This window comes from Muntiacus reevesi, chromosome 1 (assembly GCF_963930625.1).
Source record: "Muntiacus reevesi chromosome 1, mMunRee1.1, whole genome shotgun sequence".
NCBI lineage: Eukaryota > Metazoa > Chordata > Mammalia > Artiodactyla > Cervidae > Muntiacus > Muntiacus reevesi.
In genome coordinates, this window is record NC_089249.1 from 72407367 (window position 1) to 72433001 (window position 25635).

General features: G+C 40.3%; 1 protein-coding gene across 8 annotated transcripts in view; it reads left to right on the plus strand.

Annotated features, from left to right (window-relative positions):
• Positions 1 to 739: 739 nt before the first annotated feature.
• Positions 740 to 25635, plus strand: part of DCAF8 (DDB1 and CUL4 associated factor 8) — a 40904-nt gene continuing 16008 nt past the window's right edge. The window contains exons 1-7 of one of the 8 annotated variants that reach the window (XM_065947525.1): positions 740 to 879; positions 1956 to 2028; positions 15331 to 15405; positions 17806 to 18476; positions 19437 to 19577; positions 20641 to 20735; positions 25379 to 25489. In XM_065947525.1, the coding sequence (XP_065803597.1) occupies positions 15357 to 15405; positions 17806 to 18476; positions 19437 to 19577; positions 20641 to 20735; positions 25379 to 25489 (1067 nt within the window). In that variant the 5' untranslated portion in view covers positions 740 to 879; positions 1956 to 2028; positions 15331 to 15356. The other 7 variants (XM_065947517.1, XM_065947502.1, XM_065947500.1 and 4 more) reach the window with 7 other exon arrangements.

Here is a 25635-nt window from a genome sequence, read left to right on the forward strand (position 1 = left end):
GGAAGCTTTTGAGCGACTGATCTGGCTTACATTTTAAAAGTTCACCCTGAATGCCTTTATTTAACTAGTAGGGCAATAATGGAAGTAGACAAACCAGCTTGGCATCTATTGCAATAGTCCACGTATTATAATAATGATACATAATACGAATGTAGCGGTAGAAGAGATGACAAGGAGCCTTGCACCCCCGGCCTCCTCGTCACCACCACCACCCCCCCCCCCCCCCCGGCCTGGCAGCTGGGTGTAACCTTTTCACGGGTCTTCTGCACGCTTCCTTCAGGTGTCAGAAGTAGGCAGAGTGAATACCTCCAGTCCCATTCTTGGGAGTCTTCAACGCACTACCCTGCTTCAGAGAAAGAGCCTCTTGAATAGCTTAGCCGCACCTCAGGCTTCTTCAAAAATGGAGGCTCCCAGGGGTAAATAACTCTCAGGGGTATAGAAAGCACTTAACAAGGTGCTCCAAAAAGGGGTTTCAGAAGGAATCTAGAGACAGCTGCTTGTTCCCACTATTCAAAAACGGGGGGAAATGGAGGTCGTTCAGAAGGTTGCCTGCCAGCCTGTTAGAAATGAAGTTGATTTCCACCACAATTCTGGAACGCCTTCTATCTTTTGAGTATCACGAGGAAAGTGAACCCCCAGCAAAACTATGAAAGCAACTTTCCCTCCTCAGTCATGCGCACGCGCCCCTCGCTCCGTTTTCCGTTGACTTTAAGCCCCGCCCCCTATGCGTCCTTCGAGAAGGGTTGGGAGCCGAGAGCTCGCGCGACCACTCTTCCCTCAATCTTCTCCAGCACAGCGTCGCAAAGGGGCCGGAAAGCGTGGCGGCGCAGGCGCAAGCGCAGAGAGCGGAGGCGGTGGTGGTGGCGGCCGCTGGCCAGTGTAAGATGGCGGCGGCGTTGGTGGCGGCAGTGGACGGGGCGGCTGGGCCCGGAACAGTTGGAGCAGCCGCTGGCAGAAGGATGACCCAAGACGGGAAGCGGGCTGCTGAGCCTCGCCGACTCCCGTGCTTGTAACTGCCCCAGCCGGACATTCCCCCCCCCTTGACCTACCCGGTCCGTGTCTCGTTCCGGCTTGGCCTGACCCTTTCTCCCCTGGCCCAAACCCCTTCAGGATGGGTTTGACTCCTTTCCCAAGCTCCCAGGGCTCAGGTCTTTTTCGCATGACCCGAGTCGCCGCTGGGAGGACTGGCCGCCCTTCCCTCAGGTCAGCCCCAGGGCTGCCCCTAGGAGCCTGCCCCACAATCTGCAAGACCTCTTGCTTCGTCGGGTGACCCATTTGTGTGCGCTTCCCCCCCCCCCCCCGCCTTTAGATTGAGGAACGCGGCTCCCCTCGAGTTTCCCCGTAACCTCGGGGCCACCGCGCAGTGTGCCCCCCTCCCCCATCTCGAGTTCTCGGGCCCAGCACCTTGTACGGAAGGCCGAGGTTCAAGAACCCGGGAGTCAGTTGTTGCCGTCTTTTCCTGTCCGCTTTGTAATGTAATTCTCGTAGTCTGCCTCCCTTCACCCCTAAACCTTTCAGGACACCCTCGAACGGTCCCATTTGGTCCCTGTTAGTTGGAAAGCATCTGGTGGTTTGAATTTCTGACTCATACGATTGTTGCTGGAGTCTGTAAACAAACCGGCACCAGCGCTATCACGTTCTCTCCGGGATTTCCCCCCTGCTCTGTGGCTTCTTGTTGAGAGGTTTGGTTATGGGTTAGCTTTGAAAAGATTCAGGTTTTACTTTCCAGTGAGTTTTACATTTTAGCAGAACTGGGAGATTACTTGCCTGGTTCATTTCATTTCTGTAACAATGTTTGAAAGTTACTTGTTTAGTAGTCAGATAACTTTCTGTGGTTCTAAATAGTTCGAGGAGGTCTGAAAAATACTAGCATGTATTAATAATTTTTTATTGCAATTTTTTATTATGTTTAGTAGAAGAGACACGTTTGCCATTTAAACTTTAACTTTTCTCAGTCCTTCGGTGAATCTGCAGACCTGTTTTCTCAGGAGCTCAACCTGACCCTACTTCAGTGATAAAGGAGGAAAGGTGAGTAGGAGTTGAAGGCATTTAAATTCCTGAGTTCAAGACATACCCTACCCTGGTGCTCAAGTGCTGACCTAAAGTCATAAAATTCCTGCCACTGTTTCCAAAGAGTTGGGGTATTGTTCTTGGCTTTGTTCCACTTCTGGTTAAATTACTTTTGCAAGTTTAATTGACCCTGGGCTTCTTGACTTTCTGTCCTAAATGGTTGCTGCATATCTTCACATGACTCCAGTTAAGCCTAGAAGTGAATGTATCTTCCTCTATTCAGTTGCCTTGTGTTTTGCCTTTGTGCAGATCGTGTTTCTTACACTGTTAAAAGCTGGGAATTAGCTTGCCAGAGTTCTCTTTAGCCCTTTGTCAAATCAATTCTCTTTGCCTCTCAGGGCTTTGGATTGTCATTTCTTAATATTTAGAAGGGAACAGTTAGCTGCTTTTAACTAAAAGCTAGTGAATCCTGAGTGATACTGCCTTTAGTTGGTGTCTAAGTTCATCCATCTCAGAATTCTGATTTTTCAGGACTTAGTGATAAATTTTGAGTGGAAAAAAGACCCCACAAAACAGTGGTGCTCTTTTATATCTAGTCTGAAGAATTCGTATTTAGCAGAGGAATCATCCTGTGCATTCAGCAGCATGGGCCAGTGCCACAGAGGGAGTTAGGACATACTGCTGGTAACTGTAATTTTTGTAAAGATTTTGGATTCCTGGTAGCAGAGAATAGTACTATGGTTGAGTTTCATGGGATGTGATGGAAGAGCTGAGTGGCTCTGGAAGGTAGAACCTGGCTGATTCTTAATATGTTTATGATTTGTAGTAGGAAGAGTTTGAGTGTCACACTGGTGAGTTTTATTCCACATGGTATTCTGTGTAGAAATTGCTTATTAGGAACTGAAATAAGGTCATTGGCAGTATGTGTGTGTATCAATAAGATAAAAGAAAAATACAGTCTTTAGAACCTGATAGGTCTGGGTTTAAATACTGTACTAAGATTTATTAGCCATGTGACCTTGGGCAAGTCACTTAAACTTTTCTGTCTTTTCTTAATTTCCACAGCTTGATAAGTGGGATAATACAGCTTTTGTCCTAGAGTCATCAGTATTGTGTGAGGAAACTCATATAAAGGTCTTCCATTATGCCTAGCACAAGATAGACACTAAAATAATTTTTCTTTACACATCATTGATATAGCTTTAAATAAGTTGTACGTTAGTTTCCTCTTCTTTGCATTTTACCTTTGAACATATTTTCCTGGTTATTTTTTCAGTTTTTTTTTTTTAAAGTTCTACCACTTTATTGCTACCAGCCCATCTCCCTCCACCCTCGTGCACACATGCTCAGTCATGTAACCCCATGGACTGCAGCCTGTCAGGCTCCTCTGTCCATGGACTTTTCCAGGCAGGAGTACTGGAGTGGTTTGCTATTTCCTTCTCCATCAGTTTCATTTTTAATTGGCCAGCTTAGATGTGTTCTTTGTAGGTGCTCACCTAGGGTTGTCTTTTGATCGTGATTCAGGTCATTCTGGTGGGAGTTCAAGACCAGAGAACAGCAGGAATATTAAATGTTGATGTATGTGTCTTTCTAAATTCATTCTTAAACTAAGCATCAGTAAGTTTCCTTTATTCTTTGCTCCTACCTCCTGGTCTCTCTTTTAGCACACCTAATCAGAGTTTACATAAGTATAATTCCTTCCCTTCCTGATTCAATGTTGCTCACCACCTCAGCTCCGGCTACCGCTTATGCCTTTTTGTTTTTGCCACAGAAAGCATACATTTTTTTCTAAGCAGTTGGGCTCTGCAGTGATCCTCATCAATAGCTTATCAAAGGACTAGACCATGAGGGACTTGCTTGGTGGTCCAGTGGTTAAGACTGTGCTTCCATTGCAGGGAGTATGGGTTTGATCCCTGGTCAGGGAACTAGGATCCCCATGGCCAAAACAAAACAAAACAAAACAACCCTGGACCATGAAAAAGTCTCCTTTCTTTTTGAAGTGAATCTGGGCTAGGAAGTCAGGAATACAGTGTTTATTTCATCTCCCCAGCTTAGCCATCTTAATAATATGACAGCAGAGATGAAAAGTTTTTAACCTTCTTTTGTTGACTTTTGTTTCACATTTTTTTGAGAGAGGTAAGGGCACATGAAAATTAAGAAAATGTTGATAACATTGCGATGAAAGCAACTGTATTCATTCAAACCGATGATCAACTTAAAGTTAACCAACTTTCATTACTACCATCTAGGGTCTAAATGGTCTTCTCTTGAAAAGTAAAAACTCTTGGGGTGAAGGATAGTAACATGCACTTTATTATTTGTGGTTTTTTGGTTTTCTTTTTTTGAGATCTAGAGTTCTGTGTTGAGTAGGGCAGGAGCAGGTGTGGGAGGAGAAAAGGAAATATGTTGAAAGAGCCATAACTTTGTTCCTTATTACTGTATGTGCTGGGTAAGATCCTCCTCCCGCCATCACCATTGCCAGGAAGGTCTTCACATTTTATGCTCCAGGTGTCACCTGTGTATACAGTTAACCAGTATTTTTAGTCTGTGGACCACAATTCTAAAATTCTTGTATTTCTGAGGATATTTTATATTTCAGGGTGTTGCATAAGAATTGTTGCATCTTGCTAGGAAGTATTTCCTACCGTGGCTGCAGTAGGAGGCTAGTTATGCTTATGATCTTAGTTTCCACCTCCAACCTGACAGGGCATTTTATACAGCAGCTTACTAAATGTGTAAGAATCAGTCTCTGTGATCCTTAGTTTCGATTAGGATCAACCTAAGACAGTAGCATGTCTTCAGAGAAAACTTAAAAGAAATGTCTTTTTGTTACCTTTTAAAACTATACTGGCATTTCAAAAGCAGACGTACTCTAGTAGAAGACATTCTATAGAAGTGTGCCCTGTTGTGGGAGACAGAGGTCTTCAAAATTTCATGCTCTAGGTCCTGTGTTCTATCAGATGATTTAAAGGCTTTTAAATAATGAACTGACTGGTTGACCTTTGTTTTCAGTAGATAGGTTTATTTCTGGATTATTTCTACTGTGGAAGAGTTACTCTAAACATGTCTAGTAAATGTTCAGATTTTCTATAAAAGAATTATCCAAACAGCTTTTTATTGCATTATATTGGTGTTAGAGTTAGTTTTTAAGATTGAATTAATTTTTTTTTTTAAGCAGATTATTGGTCAGTCAAGATAATCTGTTATTTACCCTCACCCATTTGGAACCCAGGCAACTGAAGGAATTGAATCAGCGGCAGTCATGGAAGTAATGATTGTGCATATCTTAGTTTCAGAGCCCAAAGGCAGTGATTTTAGATTAGCTTTACGGTAATACTGAAAACTTGTCATCTTTCATTTTCATGAGTAAACTTCATCACTCTTAAAATTGGTCAGAAAAAGGGGCTACCTGTTCTTGTTTACTGATTCAGTTATTCTTAGAGTGAGAAGAAAGTAAAGTCTTGAAAGGTCTTTAAAAATTAGAGTGTGATGCATTTTATGAATTTGTCACTTCTTTATATAGCATTTTTAAAAATTTCTGCCTCTACAGAACATAGTTTCTGGGCCAGAAGCTCAGTTTCTCAAGTATTACCTTTACCCAAGGAAGGTATATGCCCAAGATAAGCCAATGAACTAAAGCTGTCCTGAATTTGCAAATAGGGCATGATAAGTGATTAATTTGACAAAGATGACATCTGATTAATGAAATGTAGTATATCTAATGGATTGGGTTATTGCAAAAATTTTCATCGTATTTAAGAAGTTAAATATTTGCTCTTATTCTCTGAGGATACTATTTAAGGAGGTCTGGGCAAGTTCTAATGTGAAGCATCCATGTTGCCTCATGTATCTTTTTTTTTTTTAAGTTAGCCATCTGGAAAGCTATTATAGGATTTACCTCTAGTGGTACCTTTGGTGTTTCAGCATTGCCACAGTTTCAGGTATGTTTGTAACCTTACTCAGGACCCACATTATACTCTCGCCTCTAGTTTCATTCAGATTGGAGGGCACTTCTTGATGTTTTTTAGCTTCTTATTGTTTTAAGTTGTACCCTTTTATCTCTCGGTTATCCTTTTGAACAGTTTAAGAAAAATTTGAAATGTGAAAGGCAAAAACAGGTAATGGGGACTGGATTCTGATGTAAATACAAATCATATCATAGTAACACTGTTTAATAGTGTTAGTAACAAGTGTTTAAATATAAAACACTTCATAGAAACACAGTGAGATTTCCTAAGAAGTGATTTTCCTTAAAATTATTTAAATTGAGGTGAATGGGCTTAAATGTTATTATAAAAAGTTCCTTAGCTCTGCTGCTGCTGGAGATAGCACTTAGTGCATTCCTAACATACTCTGAAATACTGTTAGTAGAATTAAAGTCAATAAACTATAAACATAGGGCATTTGGTGTTACCAACAGGGAGAGAACGCTTTCATTCCAGTGGAGGAACAGAGTTCCTTGTTTTTAGTATAGTTCATGTAGGACTTATGTTCATCCTCATCATTTGTGATGATTGCTTTGAAGTTTTCACCTTGGCTATCTTATGACCCTTCAAAAGGCAGGAGAACTTAAAGAGACTTAATGTAGTGGGCTCTTGGGTGTATTGCTTTACCCTAGTTCATAGAACATGAATGAGCTCAAAGGAAGGTTATAACAGAGCTTTCTGAATTCTTTTTTTTTTCTAATTTATTTATTTAGCTGCACCAGTCTTAGTCATGGCATGCAAATTCTTAGTTGTGGTATATAGGATCTAGTTCCCTGACCAGGGATCAAACCTGTGCCCCCTGCATTGGGAGCCCAGAGTCTTAACCATTGAACCACCAGGAAAGTCCCTCTCTGAATACTTTAAAAGACCAGTGATACAGCAGGTAAGCAGATTTCATAGACTTGTAACTATGTTTTGATTTGTGTACAGTGTTTGGAGGATCATTGTTGAGTGGTGAAGATACCTAGGCTTCTCTAGAAAACGCAGTCGGGAACCAGAGATGAGAAGCTAGAAAAATAATATAAATGCCTGACACGTATAGACAGCCAATTGCAAATATCGTGTTTAATCCTCTCCATTTCTTCAGGATAGTGGTATTGTCCCATTTTACAAAAGAAGAAACAAACTCACAGGTAGGTGGTAGAAGTAAAATTCAAACCCAAGTCTGAGTAACACCAAAGCCCTTTTCTTTTCATTATACCATATGCTGTCTTTAAAAACCAGGGCTCTTCAATGCCAAGTGATGAAGCAAATTGAGCTGAAAGGTAGAATTCAGTGCTGCTTATAAAAGTGTATTTAAAGTGTTAAAGGTCTGTCCAAATGATGATATGAATGAAAACATGTTTTAATTGTTTAAACATAGATCTCAGATTATCATTAATTGATAACCTAATAAGTTTTTTATGGAAATAATTTTAATGGACTTAACTGAAGAGACAGCTGAATCTTTTATGATACTTGAATAGGGAGAAAACCAGCATTTTCACTCAGTTCCTGAGGTAGTTCCACAGAAAAGCAGTTGGTTCATTGAGCCAAACACTTATCAGTTCTGCCGCTGTACAGTGTTTCTCACATTGATCCCGTTCTTTTCATTTCTTCTGCCATCAGCCTAATACAGGGTCTCATTGCTTCTAACTTTGGCAACTTTGTGATAGCTTTTTAAAAAAATATTTCATGTGTGTCTTTTAAGATTTATTTGTTACAATTTTTAATTATACTGGGTCTTGGTTGCTGCACATGAGCATTTCTGTAGGGGTTACTCTTTGATGGGATGCGAGGGCTTCTTGCAGTGGCTTCTCTGGTGGCAGAGCACAGGTTCTAGGTGCACAGGCTGCGATGGTAGCGCACAGACTTAGTTGTGCGTCAGCGTGTGGAAGCTTCCCTGATTGGGGATCAAACCCGTGCTGTCACCTGCATCGGCAGGCTGATTCTTTTTTTTTCCATTTATTTTTATTAGTTGGAGGCTAATTACTTTACAGTATTGTAGTGGTTTTTGCCGTACATTGACATGAATCAGCCATGGATTTACATGTGTTCCCCATCCCGATCCCCCCTCCCGCCTCCCTCCCCATCCCATCCCTCTGGGTCTTCCCAGTGCACCAGGCCTGAGCACTTGTCTCATGCATCCAGCCTGGGCTGGTGATCTGTTTCACCCTTGATAGTATACTTGTTTCAATGATGTTCTCTCTGAACATCCACCCTCGCCTTCTCCCACAGAGTCCAAAAGTCTGTTCTGTACATCTGTGTCTCTTTTTCTGTTTTGCATATGGGGTTATTGTTACCATCTTCTTAAATTCCATATATATGCATTAGTATACTGTATTGGTGTATATCTTTCTGGCTTACTTCTCTCTGCACAATGGGCTTCAGTTTTATCCATCTCATTAGAACTGATTCAAATGAATTCTTTTTAACGGCTGAGTAATATTCCATGGTGTATATGTACCACAGCTTCCTTATCCATTCGTCTGCTGATGGGCATCTAGGTTGCTTCCATGTCCTGGCTGTTATAAACAGTGCTGCGATGAACATTGGGGTGCACGTGTCTCTTTCAGATCTCTTTCAGATCTTTGGTCTGTATGCCCAGGAGTGGAATTGCTGGGTCATATGGCAGTTCCATTTCCAGTTTTTTAAGGAATCTCCACACTGTTCTCCAGAGTGGCTGTACTAGTTTGCATTCCCACCAACAGTGTAAGAGGGTTCCCTTTTCTCCACACCCTCTCCAGCATTTATTGCTTGTAGACTTGGATAGCAGGACAGGCTGATTCTTATCCACTGTGCTACCAGGGAAGTCCTTTGATAGCTTTTAAATTTGTTTCTCCCTTTTCTGTCCATCTTATTATTCTTAACCAAAATTTCCTGATGCCTAACACACACACACTTCCACTAACTATTCTTAACCAAATCTTCCTGGTGCCTAACACACATACACTCACTCACTCACTCTTTTACTGCGCTACCAGGGAAGTCTTTTCAACTTGTTTCTCCCTTTTCTGTCCATCTTACTATTCTAACCAAATCTTCCTGATGGCACACACACACACTTCTTAACTAATGAACTATTTCTCCCTGAAACTGAATATAATCCTTATTCTGTTGAATTATGACAATATTCTATTTATCTTGTCTTTTTCTTTCTTTTTTTTTTTTTTTTTCCATTTTTTGGCTGCACCAAGGGGCTTGTGGGATTTTAGTTTCCCAACCAGGAATTGAACCTGGGCTGTGGTAGTGAAAGAGCAAAGTCCTAACCACTGGACCACCATGGAATTTCCTATCTTTTTTTTTTTTAATGGTACTGACACTTGTGTCTCTTATATCATAGTTGTATACCTGTTGTTCCTAATCGATTGTTGGCTACAAAAGGTATTATGACTGCCTTATTTGTATTTGTAGCTCCTGTCTTGCCTTGTACATTGTTGCATTACTAGCATGTCTCAGTACAAATGGGCCACTGGGTGGTGCCAGAGGCCTATAATTTAGGTTAAAAAAGGAGGCTTGAGCTACTGTATCGTTACCCAGTGCTGTTGCTTCTTCTGCAGGATAGGAATAGAGATTAATTTCCCTGATCCCAGAAACATTTATAGTTTCTGCTCCCATTCCAGCTTACAGTATAGTGTATTTATTAATAACACCTCCAACTGCTTTAATAGAGAGTAGCCCAGAACTAAAGGCTTGCCCCCTTATAAACATGTTTCATATAGTATGAGTTTCAGCTTCGTTGGGGTCATTCTTTGAATTTCAGTGCCTAAAGTTCTCTGTCTGATTAATAAACACTGTACTGTTAGAGTCCGGCTGGCAGCTGGCATTGGGAAGGTTGACTTGGAGAAGTGTTTGTTGTAAAGCAGAAGAGTAGTAAGGTAAGGAGAATGAATTTAAATGAGTCATTTCAGTTTGAAAACAAAAACTAGGTATGGAGAAAGTAGTGCTGGTTGATTCCAGATGGACTGTAGGGATCCAAAACTGAAAAGTAAATTTGTACTTTGGGTGGAGATCAGCCCTGACAGCTGTTCAGTCATGAGTGGTATGGGACATCTGTCCTCCCAAGAGGAACCAGGGATTGTGTGGCTCTCAGATATCTGTCTTACTAATAATTGAAGTAGTTTCTACCATCACCTTTCACCTTCGGAGGAAATTCTGAGGCCTTGTCTCTTTTAAACATGAGTGTCTATGTAAGAGAGTTGGGAACTTAAGTTGCAGAATGAGACATGCCAGATGAGACAGCTGGATGGACTCAGGAGTGTTGGGATTATGTAACTCAAGAGTACTCACTGAACCTAAGTTCAGGTCTTAGTAAAGAGATCAGGAACAGTAATATTATTTAGAAGTTGAAACTGAGGTAGAATAGAGTTATCAGACCGTTTTCCTTAGACCCTAGACTCCAAAGGGATTAAAGTGAACTTCAGAGAGAAATTTCAAAAAGGTAGAAGGCATATGTATACAAATTAATAGTACAGCTACTGTAACTACTTTGGACTACTTTAAGCTTCTGATATTCTTAGTTGTCACCTAGACAGTAGGATTGAAGACTTTTATGAGTTCAGAATTTATCTTACCTTTAATGGGGTTCTGATAAGGCAGCTTTGTTTGCAACAAAATTTATTCCATGTTTTAATTTTCAGACAAGAAGACCTGACATTTTGCTCTCATTTATTGTGACCTATTGACCACTATTAGGTAGCTTCTGTTAATAATCACAGGCTCGAGAGTCTAGTATTTTTAATTGTTGGGTTGTATCTTGTCATTTAACACTTTGCATGAATCTCCTCCCCCTCCCCCCCCTTTCTCTTTTCTTGCCAGATTGATTGATAATTTACATACAGTAAAATTTACCCTTTATTTTATTGACCTATCCTATGAGTTCTAACAAATGCATAGTCATGTAACACCACTGTGATGAAGGCACAGAACATTTTCGCCTTTCCAAAATGTTTTCTCATGCCTGTTTGTTGTTAGTTCCTTCTTCCCAAATCCCAGCAATGACTCTCTGTCCCTGCAGTTTATCTTTTCCAGAATGTCCTATAAATGAAGTAATATTACATAACTGAATCTTGCTTCTTTCACATAGCATAACACATTTGGGATCCATTCATGTTGTTATGTGTATCAGTAGTTCATTCTTTGTATTGCTCAGAAGTAGCCTATTGTGTGGTGGACCATGATTTGTTTATCCATGACCTAGCTGAAAAACACTTTTTAGTTTTTGATGGATCTAAGTAAAGTCTCTTAAAACATTTACATTTAGATTTTTAGATGGATCTTTTCATTCTTAGTTTCATTTTTCTTTAGTACGTACCTGGGTAGGATTCCTGGGTTGTATGGTAAGTGTATGTTTAACTTTATTTAAAAAAACCTGCCAAACCAACCATTTTCCAAAGCAACTAACTACCGTTTTACATTTTTCTGAGCTGTGTGTAAGAGTTGAGTTACTCTACCCTTTGTTAGCACTTGATAAAGAAAACTTTCATTATTATTATTTTAAAAATTTCAGCTATTTTAATAGGTGTGTAGAGGATTCTCATTGTGGTTTTAATTTGTATTTTCCTGGTGACTCATAATGTTGATCATCTCTTTCAAGTGATTGTTATTTAGATGTGAGACTCTGTAACTATGTTCCCGTTGTCAAATATGTCTTTTGCAGATATTTTCTTCCAGTCCATAGCTTGTCTTTTCATTTTTTAACAGTGTCTCTTGAAGAGTAGATTTTTAATTTTGATATATCCAGTTAATTAACTTTTTCTTTTATGGTTTGTGCTTTTTTGCCCTTTCTTAAGAAATATTTGCCTTCCCTGATGTCACAAAGATTATCTACTTTGTTTTCTGGAAGTTGTATTGTTTTAGCTTTTACATTTAGGTCTGTGATTCATTTTGAGTTAGTTTTTGTATATCGTTCAGTGTACAAATCGAGTTTCTTTTTTTACATTTGGATGTCCTGTTGTTCTAATATACCTGGTCTCTTGTATAACTCTTGCATCAGTGTTAGGATAAGAAAGCAGCCCCAGTGGTTTTAAACAAGAGATGTTTGGTGCTTCTTCCGCAGACTACTCTTACATCCTGTATTAACTCCCCCTCTTCTTGATTTTTAGCTAATATTTTATCATGTACTTGGTCAAAAATATAAGGCCTTTTAAGACAGGAGAAATCTCAGTCATTAGAATTTTTTAGGTAGAAATTGAAATGATACCTGGGTCTTTTTCACCATCCCCCAATAGTTTACTCTTTAACCTTCACTTTGGCAGGGGTTATGGTTATTTTTAGCATACAGGCAGTAGAGCTGGTCTAGTTAACCCCCCCAGCTACCTGGGGCAGTGAGTGCTTCCAGACTCGGACTGGATTTTACATGGAAAATGATCAAGGTAAAAACAGTGCATTTGTTGGGGATGGAGTGCATTAAAGAATAAAAGTAATTTACGTTTGGGTCAGATATGGTCCCTAAACTCAGATTGTAAAATAAGATTGCATTTTTTGGTGATGGTAGAAATTCTAGAGTGACTCATATGCTTAAGACCTAGGGAACAGTCATAGGACTTTAGCCTGCTTTAATTTGGGCACTTACTCTAATTTCTGCCATAGTGCTGAGATGTTTTTAAGTTTCATTTTGACAGACAGTTATATAATAACAACTCATCCCAAAAGTAATTGTAGTTTTATCACTGTCATCATTTCTTGGCTTTTTAGAGAAGCTGTCCCCCAGAATGGAATATATGTACCCCATGGGGTATGGAGGGCTTCCCTGGTGGCTCAGCTGGTAAAGAATCTGCCTGCAATGTGGGAGACCTGGGTTCAATCCCTGGGTTGGGACCATCCCCTGGAGAAGGGAAAGGCTACTCATTCCAGCATTCTGGCCTGGAGAATTCGATGGACTGTATAATCCACGGGGTCATAAAGAGTCGGACACGACTGACTGTCACTTCAATTCACATGGGGTATGGAAGATGATCCAGTGGTGTATAGGGAAAGAATATTGAAATTTGTAATTTTTTCTAGAAAAATCAAGCTCAATAATTAATGTGAATTGATCAAATGTGGGTTCGTGTGCAGAGTTTTCACTGATAGAAGTTCATAATCAGTTTTGAGATCACTTCTCTAAGAACATCCTCTACAGAAGTTTTAACATATAATTCTGCTTAACTGTACCATCTCTGTAATTACTATTTTACAAAAGAAGAAAATGAAGCCCAGAGAAGATTAAGCAGCATATCCAAAGTCATGTCACAAAGTTTGTTAATAAACGTAGCTAGTACTAGAATCCTGCACTTGTAATTTTCAGCCTGTGACTAGTTTCACTGGACTCTGTGGCCCCTAAAATGTGACCTTTAGAAGCTATCAGCTCAGTGATTAAACAGTTGACGTAGACTATGTTCTGTTTCTGAATTTAGGAATAAATTCTGTCAGCTTTTTTCTTCAAAGAAAAGATCCCTCCTTGTAAAAACCTTAAACCAGTTTCCCAAAAGGCAGATGTTCTGTGCAACTTCTGGGTATAGTTTGAACTCCACGGCTCTCCTTTTCTGAGAAGTGGTTCTCAGAGCTAGGTAAGCATTAGGCATTTGGCTCCTCCAGCCCAGCAAATGTTTTCTAGAGCCATTATGAGACTGAAGTTCAAGCACTCTGGGCTTCTGTAGAAATTGATGAGATTGAGTTTTGAGATAAGGGTCTCTGGAACTGCTTTAATGCTTTTCTAGGGGTGGATATTAGTGAGGTGGGACGTATGGTGTGGTTGACAGTTTTGGTTCTTGAGATGAAAAAACAGCTCTGTTAACAGTTGACCATAAGGTACGTCGATGACCTTAGGTTTTAATCTTAAAAGTAGTACAACAATTTTTCCCTGCTCCATAGACTTTTGCAATTAATATAATTAAGCCCTAGGTGGGGAAGAAGATACTGCTGAGTTACCAGAGAATATACACAGGGACAACTGAGAGGAAAAAACGAGTGCTGTGTGAGGAGAACACTGTACAAAAATATATCATTGAAGTAGGAGGAATAAAACAGCCTGCTCTGCAAATAGCTCTTCTGTTTTTCTTTATGTGGCTTCACAGATCTGTTTTTTGTTGACATTGTCTTTCATCATCACCCTTCCAGGTGTCCCTCCTTCAAATTCAGCCTCAGTCCTGCTCTTGGATTATTTCTACTGCCTCATCCTGGCCTAATGTGAGCAAGTTTTGGGCAGCTGTCTCTTGGCAGAGGATACTTTTTTTTTCTTTGAAGCAACTTGGATTTCTGTAGAGAGAGTAGGGGGTAAGGATAAGGATGGGGCTGCTTCTGGGATAATTGTTATGGGAATGAAAGGGCTGTTGAAAGATTAGAGGCCAGTGTGCCTGGGTACAAGGACTGGAGTCATAATCATACTTTGTCTTTTACCAGTGCCTTTTGTCTAAGGCACTGAAAGGGCTTAACAGAATTCTGGTCTGAATAATATTCTTTACTCTTTGGAATTTGCTTGAGGTGGGAGTGAGGCCCTGAAAAAATAATGACTGTTTTAAAGGGATATAAAAGGAATAAAGTAAGGTACCTCAGTTCCTAGTTAGGGCCTCGCTAAACAGACAAATCTGGTGAAAGTTGGTGGAAATAGGTGAAATAGTGTTTGCCATTTTATGAAATGGACTGAGATGGTTTTAATGGAAATGTTGCTTTTTTCTTCTCCAGCTTTGCATTTGATGACTGACTGACTAGTTGTAAGGGAAAGAAAAACTTTTAGGCTCTTTTTTAGGGGTAGGGTGCTCCTGGGTTCTAATTTGACTGTTTTTTATGATCCTTAGTTTGTGTCTGTGCCTGTAAGTTTGAAACTAAGCATCTGGATGGCCGTAAAGCTCAAGGTGTTATCCCAAGAGCTCAGTTTCTTCCATCTCGGCTGTTTTGTATGTAAAAAGATACTCATTCTGACCCTCCTCTTCATGTTGTGAAGACAAATGTTTTATAGACTTTGTGGATACATACAAGATTATTTACAACAAGATTTTTGCCTAAGAGGGTAGTGCTGGAGCTAACTTTTTTTGTATTAAGACTGCTTGCTTGCATTACCTGTCACTTGATATAGACCTGCTGTTCCAGGATTTATTTCAGTTCCTCCTCCCCCATCTGAAAAATCACTGCCAGTTACTTGTTAAGGTAAAGAGATGGGAGTTGGCCTCCCAAAGATACATCCCTTTATGGAATTTAGACATGGGATAATATCTGACATAATTTTCAGCAACTGAGAAACCCTGTTGAGCACACACCAAAAAATCATTTTTATAAAAATAACAAAGACTGTACATTGCTAAATCTCCTGGTGCCTTTTATCATCTTTCCCAGATTGTTTCCTAATTTTTTCGTTTTCTTCCTCTCCTCAATCCAGGCTGGCTACAATAAATATCATTCAAGATGTCCAGCAAAGGGAGCAGCACAGATGGCAAAACAGACTTAGCTAATGGTAAGGGACCAAAATGAAGGTGAAGCAATTTTTGCTGTCGACTGCAAAGAGAGTGGAGACCTGGATTTTAAGGGAGGGAGTGAACTCTTCCTGTGTTGTTTTGAGTGTTGGAAGTACATAGGAAACACCTTTTTGTTTCTGGTACTTTTGTTCCTTCAACTATTATCTTGATTGTTTTCAGAAGATCAGTAATGAAGTTGTGCCTCTAAGTGGTAAAGTGGTTTGGAATTCTGAAAGTTTGTAAGGGTGGACAAAACCTAGGAGATGCTGTTAATAAAGGAGGAAAAGATGATCTAATTGGTGGTGGAACCAAGGTAGTTGTTGGGAAGGCAAGACTTCCCAGTTATAAGGAGAGGTCTCTTTCCATGGTAGATCATAGTTCAATAGATTAGATGAGAGATAGTCATAAATAACTGGGATTAGGGCTTTTTTTCTTTCTTTCTTTTTCTTCTTTTCTTTTTCTTAGGGAAGACTATTAAATTATTGGGTCTAGGACATATTTGAAGGCAGAATATCAACATTGTAATAGAATATAGCTACCCCTGGGTCATTTGACCAGTGCATCAGCTCGGAGCGAGCTTCCAAACTAGAGAAAGTCCTTCAGAATAGTTGGGCAGCACAGAGTCCAGTATTCCTTAGTGCCTTGTAGGTTAAGATTCTAGGCTAAACTGTAGTTGATGTAACTGGTAGAGCAGTAAGTGCTGAGGAAGGAAAGGGGAGCCTTTCCACGCACTGTTTTTCTGTCCCTTTTGCTCCTTTCTTACCACTGCTGCTCATTTATTTTCTGTGAAGGAGAGGGATTAAGATTTTTCACTGGGCTTAGTTGAAAGACACAGGACTCTAGAGGGGTCTGAGATAGAGAATTGGAGTTTGGCCATTAGCTAGATCAGGGATTGCAAATTATGGCCTGCAGGCTGCTATTTTTGTAGTTTATTGGAATTCAGTCATGCCCCATTTATTTAAATAGTATTTATGGTTGCTTTTGTGCTACAACATGGAGTTGAGTGCTTGTGCCCGTGAAGCCTAAAATTTTTATTATCAGGTGTTTTATAGAAAAAAATTGCCAACTCTTAGCTGTATCTGGTCATCGACTGTTAGGGTCCTCTTACTGAACTTGTGATATGCTCTGGCCCTTATCTTAAAGTGGTAAGACCCCCAAAGTCATCTTTGTTTGTTAATCATAATTTTAACAATATGTGCTAGGAGGTTTGATGTATTATTTTTTTCTTCTCCACAGAAGTGATGGGTGTGAAATTTTATCCCTTCTCACCACTCCCAATCTCAAACCCAATTTCATTTCAAAAACCACACTTATTAATCTTTCTCACTGCACACAGGAGCCTCAGCACATGTAGTTCTTAGGAGCAAATTGCTGCACTTTTCCTCCTTCCAGTTCCTAGCCATTTTCACACTGTACTCTTAGTTGAAGTGCTTTTTGAAAACATGTTTATGTGTCTTCCAACCTTTCGTCACTGCTTGAACTAAAGACATATATGTTTATCTGTTTTCCATAATAGACTTTGTCTAAGAGTTCATTGAAAAGAGATTTCATTGCTTCAGAGAGCTTCAGAAATTACTGCTCTTATCCAGATGACTAAGCAAGAAGATACTCCCACTTTGAATCCTTAAACCATCAGTGTGGTACTGGAGTTGAATAGCTTATCCCAGAGTCACACACAGCTGGTCAGACTTTCCTAATAGCCTTTACTTCTGGCAAGATAAAATTTGTAGTCATCTGAGGAAAGGAGGCCATAAGCAGTGTTTAAAATTCTCATTTGCTCGCTCCTTTCTTTACATCTTGACCTTAGTTTGGAAGTTGTAGCCCTGTGGGGTCCAGAACATTGCCTGAGTGTTCACTGGTATATACTTTGGGTGTTAGATAGGAGAATTCAGTATCTGACTGTTGGGAATTATATTGCTTAGTGACCCAGTTATTTTACAACTACCAGTATGGCAGACCTAGAATGTGATGAACTTTTCTTTTCGAGCCAACTCATGCTGGGAATGGCTGTTCTTTTTCCTTATATTCAGCTTAATTGCTAAAACTAATGGATGCCCATCTAGCAAAACAATGCCTACGGTAGTTAGACTCAGGCATACTTTAATAAAACCTGCCAGTGCTTTGCTTCTTTAGAATTTATTATAATCTTTGGTTGTCCTACAGTTCTCATTTGTGTGTCCTGCAGTTCTTTGTGTGTATCTCTGGCTTTAATCTTTTCAGGATTCCCTCTTAGAAAGTACTCTTTAGGAGCGTTTGCAATGAAAACATTTTTGACCAGTGTTGATTTATGGGTCTCATGATGTGATGATTTTTTTAGACTATGGAGAGGAAATCCTTCTGGTCACTATCTTATTTCCTTATTTTGCCCCCTCACCTACCCATTCCTAACTAACATGCAGGAAGCCTGTCTAGCAGTCCAGAGGAGATGTCTGGTGCTGAGGAGGGGAGGGAGACATCCTCAGGCATTGAAGTGGAGGCTTCAGACCTGAGCTTGAGCTTGACCGGGGATGATGGTGGCCCCAACCGCACCAGCACAGAGAGTCGAGGCACAGATACAGAGAGTTCAGGTGAAGACAAGGACTCTGACAGCATGGAGGACACCGGTCATTACTCCATCAATGATGAGAGCCAAGTCCATGACCGCTCAGAGGAGGAAGAGGAGGAGGAAGAGGAGGAGGAAGAGCACCCTCGTCGTCGTGTGCAGCGCAAGCGGGCCAATCGTGACCAGGACTCATCAGACGATGAGCGGGCCCTGGAAGACTGGGTGTCCTCAGAGACATCAGCCCTGCCCCGACCTCGCTGGCAAGCCCTTCCTGCCCTTCGGGAGCGGGAGCTGGGTTCAAGTGCCCGCTTTGTGTATGAGGCTTGTGGGGCAAGAGTCTTTGTGCAGCGTTTCCGCCTGCAGCATGGGCTTGAAGGCCATACTGGCTGTGTCAATACTCTGCACTTTAACCAACGCGGCACCTGGCTGGCCAGTGGCAGCGACGACCTGAAAGTGGTGGTTTGGGACTGGGTGCGGCGGCAGCCAGTATTGGACTTTGAGAGCGGCCACAAGAGCAACGTCTTCCAGGTGAGGCGAGGGAACAGACTGGCAACTGAGAAAATCAGGCATGAGTTAGATAGACCCGAGCTGCTGCTGGAGTAAGAGTGATAGTTGTGGTAGGAGTTAGATATCAGGAGTTGGTCATACCTTGGCTCCCATAATGACCTAGAAGAGTTAAATACACTGAAAGATCCATGGTAATCTTTCATTTGCTTGAGCACAGAAACTGTTAGAAGCCTCATTATGATAGGAAGAGTGTTTGGAAATCATCAGGAAGGCCCTAAATGCTGTGCTTGGAGGCATATTAATGTAAGAACAGAGGCTCTTGAACCAAACTGCTGAGTTTAAATCTTGGCCCAAACCCTTAACTAGCTGTGTGATTGTGGGCAAGTTTATTTAACCTCTGTCTTTCAGTTTATTTGCCTTTAATATAGGACTAATAACGTACAGGGTTATGAAGATTAAATAACAGTAGAAACTAAGCAGTTAGAACCGTGCCTGGTACTTAATAAACCATTGATAGATAAAGGTAACATTTTTATTCTGTGGAAGTTTTACTTATCAGCCCATCCATCGTATAGTACTAGACATTTATCCCTAAGCATGTTCTCTTTCCTTCCCCAATATCCCCTTTGGTTTCCTTATCTTTGTAGCAAATTTTTGTTGACTTCTTGAACCAAGGAAGATTCTTCTCTGTTTTTCCCTTACTTTTCTTTCTTACTGGGTTAGTCCTAGTTCACCTGAGTACTTATCCTATACCAGTTCAGTCTTCCAGAATCAACAGAAATGCTCTTATGTTAGAAATCCTTTCTCTTCTCCTTTAACCCTCGGAAGAAATTGGACTTGAGCCAGCTGTGTGAGAACAGGAGGTTTAAGTTTCCAGCTCTTGTATAGCAAAAGGGGATGATTTGGGGTTGTCATCACGTTTTTACCTCTCAAATTCACTTCTTCAATTTCTCTTGTCCTGTTTTTTTAATTAACCTCCAGGCCAAGTTCCTTCCTAACAGTGGTGACTCCACCCTGGCCATGTGTGCCCGTGATGGACAGGTTCGGGTAGCAGAGTTGTCAGCTACGCAGTGCTGCAAGAACACAAAGCGTGTGGCCCAGCACAAGGGGGCGTCCCACAAGGTGAGGGAGCCCTTGTCCCGGAGGCTGCACGCCTCAGCTCCTCTGCGGGTCTCGGCCACGGCCCGCCAGTGTTTCTGTCCACTGTGTCCCCTTGGTTATGCACACCTGCATCACTTCTTTCACTCCTGAGACTTGTAGATAAGACTGGAGAAAAAGCAGTCTCCCTGAACTTCTCAGAAGGCAAGTATTTGAGAGATCTCTAAATCTTGCACATGCAGCAGTCACCTGATTATCCTTGACTCCTAAGCTGAGCCATGGTTGGTTTGGAGATCCTTGAGGTCCCCTTTGCCTCCCAAGCGTTTAAAATTTACTCTTACTGTATTTGGAACTTTTTAACAGTTCAAAGGTGCTAACTGTTGGCTTCTCGTATGTGAGAGCTCCAACTTTCCTGTTCACAATACTCAGTGCATAAACAGCACTATTTCTGGAAGCCCTATTTAGAGCTGGGAATATAGGCCAAATAGTCATGGTGGCAGGCAGTGAGGAGCCAAGAGCTGCCTGGTCTCAGAGTAGGCACCGTTTTCTTCCATGCCATGAAACAATGATCCTCTCTTTCTACAAACCCTACACAAATATATAGGTGGGCCTGAATATGTATAAAATATATAACTTTTCTTGCCCAGATGACTCAAGAAATGTAAAAATTGCCTACTTCTTTGATTCTTAAGACTGCTAGTTAGGTAGCTTTTAGAACTGAGCTGTGGAGAGTGAAACGTGGGCGCCGTCTCTCTCCCCACCGGAGGGTGCGGGGTTGGTTTGAGAAGCAGCCCCAGTGGCAGGGTTTTCCTCTGGTGTCCCTGTTCACATCCCCTGGAGACTTAAAAGTAGCAAATCACCTGGCCTTTTGACTTGTATAGAGTAAACAAGCTGTAAGTAATTCACACACAAGAGAATGGGCTTATTAAATTACCTTCTTTCCTGGGATTTTACAACAAAAAAAGCTAGATATTTGTCTTGCTGAGACATTTTAAATGCAGCCCTTCATAAATACAGAGGAATGAACTAGACAGCCTTTAATTTTAATCTTTTAGAAATCTTATCCTTTCTCTTTTTTCTCTTTCAGTTGGCCCTGGAACCAGACTCTCCCTGTACGTTTCTGTCTGCCGGTGAAGATGCAGTTGTCTTCACCATTGACCTCAGACAAGACCGACCAGCTTCGTAAGTATAGCAATTGTACTTTTACAGAATTTGAATTTCTTGACCTTGAAAGTATTGCAGATGTCCTAGGTTTGGAAGATATTGCACATGTCCTAGATAATTCTCAACTAAACCAGAGAATAGTTCCTTTGTGTTTATAATAAGAAATGGATTAGTTTAGGGAAATTCCTTACTTCTTTGTTGTTTATCTATTTCTCAGCAATAAAGTACTATTCAGCTTAGCTTCATTTCTAAAGCAGAGTTCAGTTATCTTTTTATATTGTGGGCTGTAATAACTGGATGATCTTCTAGTTCATTTGGGTGCCGCCAAGCTTCCCCACAAGAAGCACATTACTGGCAGCTTAGAGATATGCTCGGAGAAGGAAGTGGCAACCCACTCCAGTGTTCTTGCCTGGAGAATCCCAGGGACGACAGAGCCTGGTTTCTGCCGTCTATGGAGTCGCACAGAGTCGGACACGACTGAAGCGACTTAGTAGCAGCAGCAGCAGAGATATGCTCATGTGTAGTTTTCACTTCAGTTATGTATAGAAACATAAAAAGTAAATGGTGATCCTTAACAATATTGATAGCTGTAGTAGAACGCATCATATCATAGCTCATTTTTACATGAACCTGAGACTAATGGGTGAATTATGTCTGCTTTTCGCTGTGTGGTGCCATAGAAAGAGCATAGCATCTTGTTTGTATCCAGGCAGGCCTAGGTCAGGTATGAACCTGCGCGTTACTAGGAGTGACCCATGTAACCTTTCTGAACTTCAGTGTCTTCAGCCTCACTGTGAATATAGTCAGTCAGTTCCATTCTCTCTCTCTTTCTCTGGTTTCTGTGAGGGTGATTGATCAGTGTGTTTGATACCTCAGCATAGTGTCTGGCAGCATGGGTTTTTTTTTTGATGGCACTGTGTCTTTATTGCGATGCTGGTTTTTCTCTAGTTGCAGAGAGTGGGGCTAATCTCTAGTTGCGTGTGCAGGCTTCTCTTTGTGGTAGTTTTTCTTGTTGTGGATCGCGGGCTCTATGGCACGTGGGCTTCAGTGGTTGTGTCCGAGGGCCTGGTAGTTTGGTTCCTGGGCTCCAGAGCACAGACTCAGTAGTTGCGGCAGACGGGCTTAGCTGCTCTATGGCATGTGGGATCTTCCTGGATCAGGGATCAAACCTGTGTCTCCGCGCTGTCAGGCGAATTCTTTACCACTGAGCCACCAGGGAAGCCTGGCACCATGGTTATAACTGATTAAATTGTAGCTAATTAGTTTACTTTTTTCATTTTTATTGCGCTTATAATAAGACACATCTTTTTTAAAAAACTCAGTAATGAAGGACATGGACAAAATGTAAATGCTAACCTCCCCTGCCTCCCACTTCTAGCTGTTGATAATTATTGCTAAAAATTTTGAAAAAAAAATAAAAATTTTTTTGAGTGCCTTTTCAGTCCTTTTTCTGTACATTTATGTATCTTTACTGTATACATATACACTTTTCCCTCCAATGTGGGATAATTGTATGTATATATAAACTTGCATGTATGTTATATTCTTGCAATTTGCCTTTTTCACATTATAATGCATTTTGGAGATATTTCTACGTCAGATCAACAAGGCCTGCCTCATTTTTAACCATGACATTGTATATCATAGCATTGGTGTACCACAGTTTGTTTAATGACGACCTAGTTGATAGATTATCTAGATTATTTACTGAATTGTTTGTTTTAAAAATTATATATATATATGTATATATATATTTAATATGCCATATTGGAAGTTTACTATGGGATCACAGAGTATTCAACTTTACAGATATTTTCCCCCCTTAAAAATTATCTTAAATCTTATAAGTGAATACCAATATTGAGTAAGGGATATCACTGATTTTACAGAGCATACAAGTAAAATATATGTTAATTAGGTGATATAATCTTAAGGCTGATTATTATCAGACTTTTAGAGAGATAAGTATAGAAAAAGTTGTCTACAGAGTGGAAGAATTTAAAATAACTGGTTAAAGGATGGAAATGTTTTTGGCTTGTGGAAAGGATATGTTGGTTATTTATATAAAACTTCAAGAGGATGAAGGTTGAGAGAGAGTGAATGGATTTCTACTGGAAAGGGAACAGACCTGGGTGATAAAGGTGCTACCTTCAGTCCTAGTGTGTAGTTATCTAGCTTTGAGAAATCATTTAACCTCCTAAACTGAATGATGTTTGTTATTTTCAATTCTAAAGTTCTGTGGTTCTATGATAATAATGGAACATTAGCAAGTTTTCCAGAGAGGGGTGGGAAGGGCAAAGATGGAAAAAAATAATAGGAGTTTGTTTGGTCTGCTCTGGTAGAGAGTTGTGAAGCAGAACAAGATCCTCTGAATCAGGTTCAGAGGAAAACTACTATTAACCCACAAGAAACTGGGAATCTAGTTCAAGTAATGGGCAAAGCACATGACTTTGGCAAATAATGGAATGTGTGATGAGATGTTGTAGGCAGAAAATCTAACTGAGAGTTGACCAGTAAATCTAGATGCAGGCCGTAATAGATGGGATAGAAATTAAACAGGGGAACATAGGACGAACTTATAGTAGGAGGAGGTCCAGATTCTGAGCTGGGAAAATAAGAGACAGTGGGCCTTCAAAAAGTTTTTGCTTTAGGGGTTGAATTAGTAAAAGACCAGAGGTCAGAGGAGTGAATGTCAAGGTCGGAGCTAGAATATGTTAAGCTGGTGCCTTAACATCTGCTGCTATGCAAGGCATTTTTGTATGAGATTGACATAGGGGGATATTTCCTTTTTGTATCCATTAATAGCTGACTCTCTGGAAGCTGGTAGAATTGTCTAATGTCATAGGAAAAGAGTTAGATTTAGAGCTGTGGGGGGGATATTCCTTTAGCCAGTGGAAGCTAGTTTGAGATATTCTTCAAAAGAATCCTTTGGTTTGAGCCATAATTTCCCTTTTTCTTAGAGCATACCTGCTCATTAAAACTGCAAGTTTTAAGGCAAAATTTGGTAAATTTGTTTCATATGATTTTGTCTGCTGCCTTGCTCTGGTGTCAAAACTTTTTTTTCCCCTGTTACCATTATTAATTATATTTATACCTCTGCATTTTCCCTGGAGAGCTCAAGGTACTCTGTGTATCTATATACTGGGAGAGAGAATTGTTTGTTTTAGGTGAACACATGGAGACATGGGAAGACTGAGCTCTTCATCAGGATTAGATGACAGTGCAGCCAGTGCTTCATAATCTTTCACCTCAGTGTCCTCATTGCGCTTCTGCCTGGTAAACTTTATGTTGGTCTGACCCTCTCCTGAAAAAACCCAGATTGCTTAGGAAATGAGACAGTTCTTTGAAAAAGAGCAGCATCTACTCCTATTCCTCTTTGCTTGTCTAAAACTCAGAGCTGCCTCTTCTCCATTGCTAATTTTGTTCTTGAAACTCTTTTTTGATTTGTTTTCTGCCTTGTGTTTTTGAGGGTTGGGTATGTGTATATTTATTTTTTCCCTAATGACATTTATTTTTAATGCCCTCTATACACTGTTCTTTTAATGGAAAACTACAGAGATTTTAAAATTAAATACTAATAAAATTTCTCCTCTTTGCCTAGAACAGTTTAGGTTGGAGTGACTTTGACCATGTAGAGAGGATGCTAACATCATTTACAAAGAAACTTGTCATAATTGTAGTTCTTTTTCTAAGTACCAGAAATGAACAAAAGCTTAGAATTAAAAATGAAAACTCTTATTCATAATTGCCAAAACTTGGAAGCAACCAAGCTGTACTTCAGTAGGTGAATGGATAAACTATGATACACCCAGATAATAGAATATTATTTGGCACTAAAAAAAAAAATACCTTTCCTGTCTTTTTTCTATAAATTTACTAATCCTTATGATGTCATATTTGACAGGTTGGACACTTCAGTCTGGAAAGAGTAGTCATAGTGCCACCCTTAAGGTGGGACAAATTAGGGAAATTTTATAAGGTTTCCTTGGGGTCCCATGCCCTCTTCAGAATCACCGGGTTTTGTAGTGCAACCAGAATTCAGCCTTAAAAATAGCTATCTTCATAAGAATCTCCTCTCCTAATTTTCTTTAAATAAGGGAACACTAATATTGTTTCTCTTTGGATTAACTGTAGCTTACCATTTTTCTTTGTGCATTTTAAAACTGTGTTTTAAGTGATGCTTTTCTGAAGTCTGGGAGATAGATTCTGACCTTAAAGTCTTTTCTGTCCACTGTTCTATGATTCATCCTCCTCTCACTCCCTGCTCCCAGATGATTGGAAAGATATATTTGTAAGTAAAAGGTGGGAAAATGTGGGTATTGTCTCTTTAGTGATTGGTTATCATCATATTGAACTCAGACTGAGACTCTGGGGAGTGATACTTTCATACACCTTTAATTTTATACTTCTTGAGGAACACCATAGAATTACTACATGTTTTATTCCATTTCCAAAGTAGCACTTAGTAAATATATATGACAGTGGGTTATATTTTTCTTTTCTTGTTCCAATGTACAAACAAAACCACTTTTTTCTTTCTTTCCAAATGAAAATCTGTTTGGTTTCTTATTAGCTGTGTCTGCATTACTCTCTGTTCTCACTTGCCATGACTGTCTGAATCTTTAGAAGAATATAACGTTTGTACTTTTCTGCTCTTGAAGGAAACTGGTGGTGACAAAAGAAAAGGAGAAGAAAGTGGGGCTGTATACAATCTATGTGAATCCTGCCAATACCCACCAATTTGCAGTGGGTGGACGAGACCAGTTTGTAAGGTGAGTCTGTGGCTGTTTGTGTCTTTGAGAGTTTGAGATTGTGATGCTTTGTGTACTACCAGCTGTCCCTTTTGGAAAGGTATGAATTGCCTAGAAATCCATTAACCACCATCTTTCATTTTTTGCCATCTTCCAAAGAGTTTAAA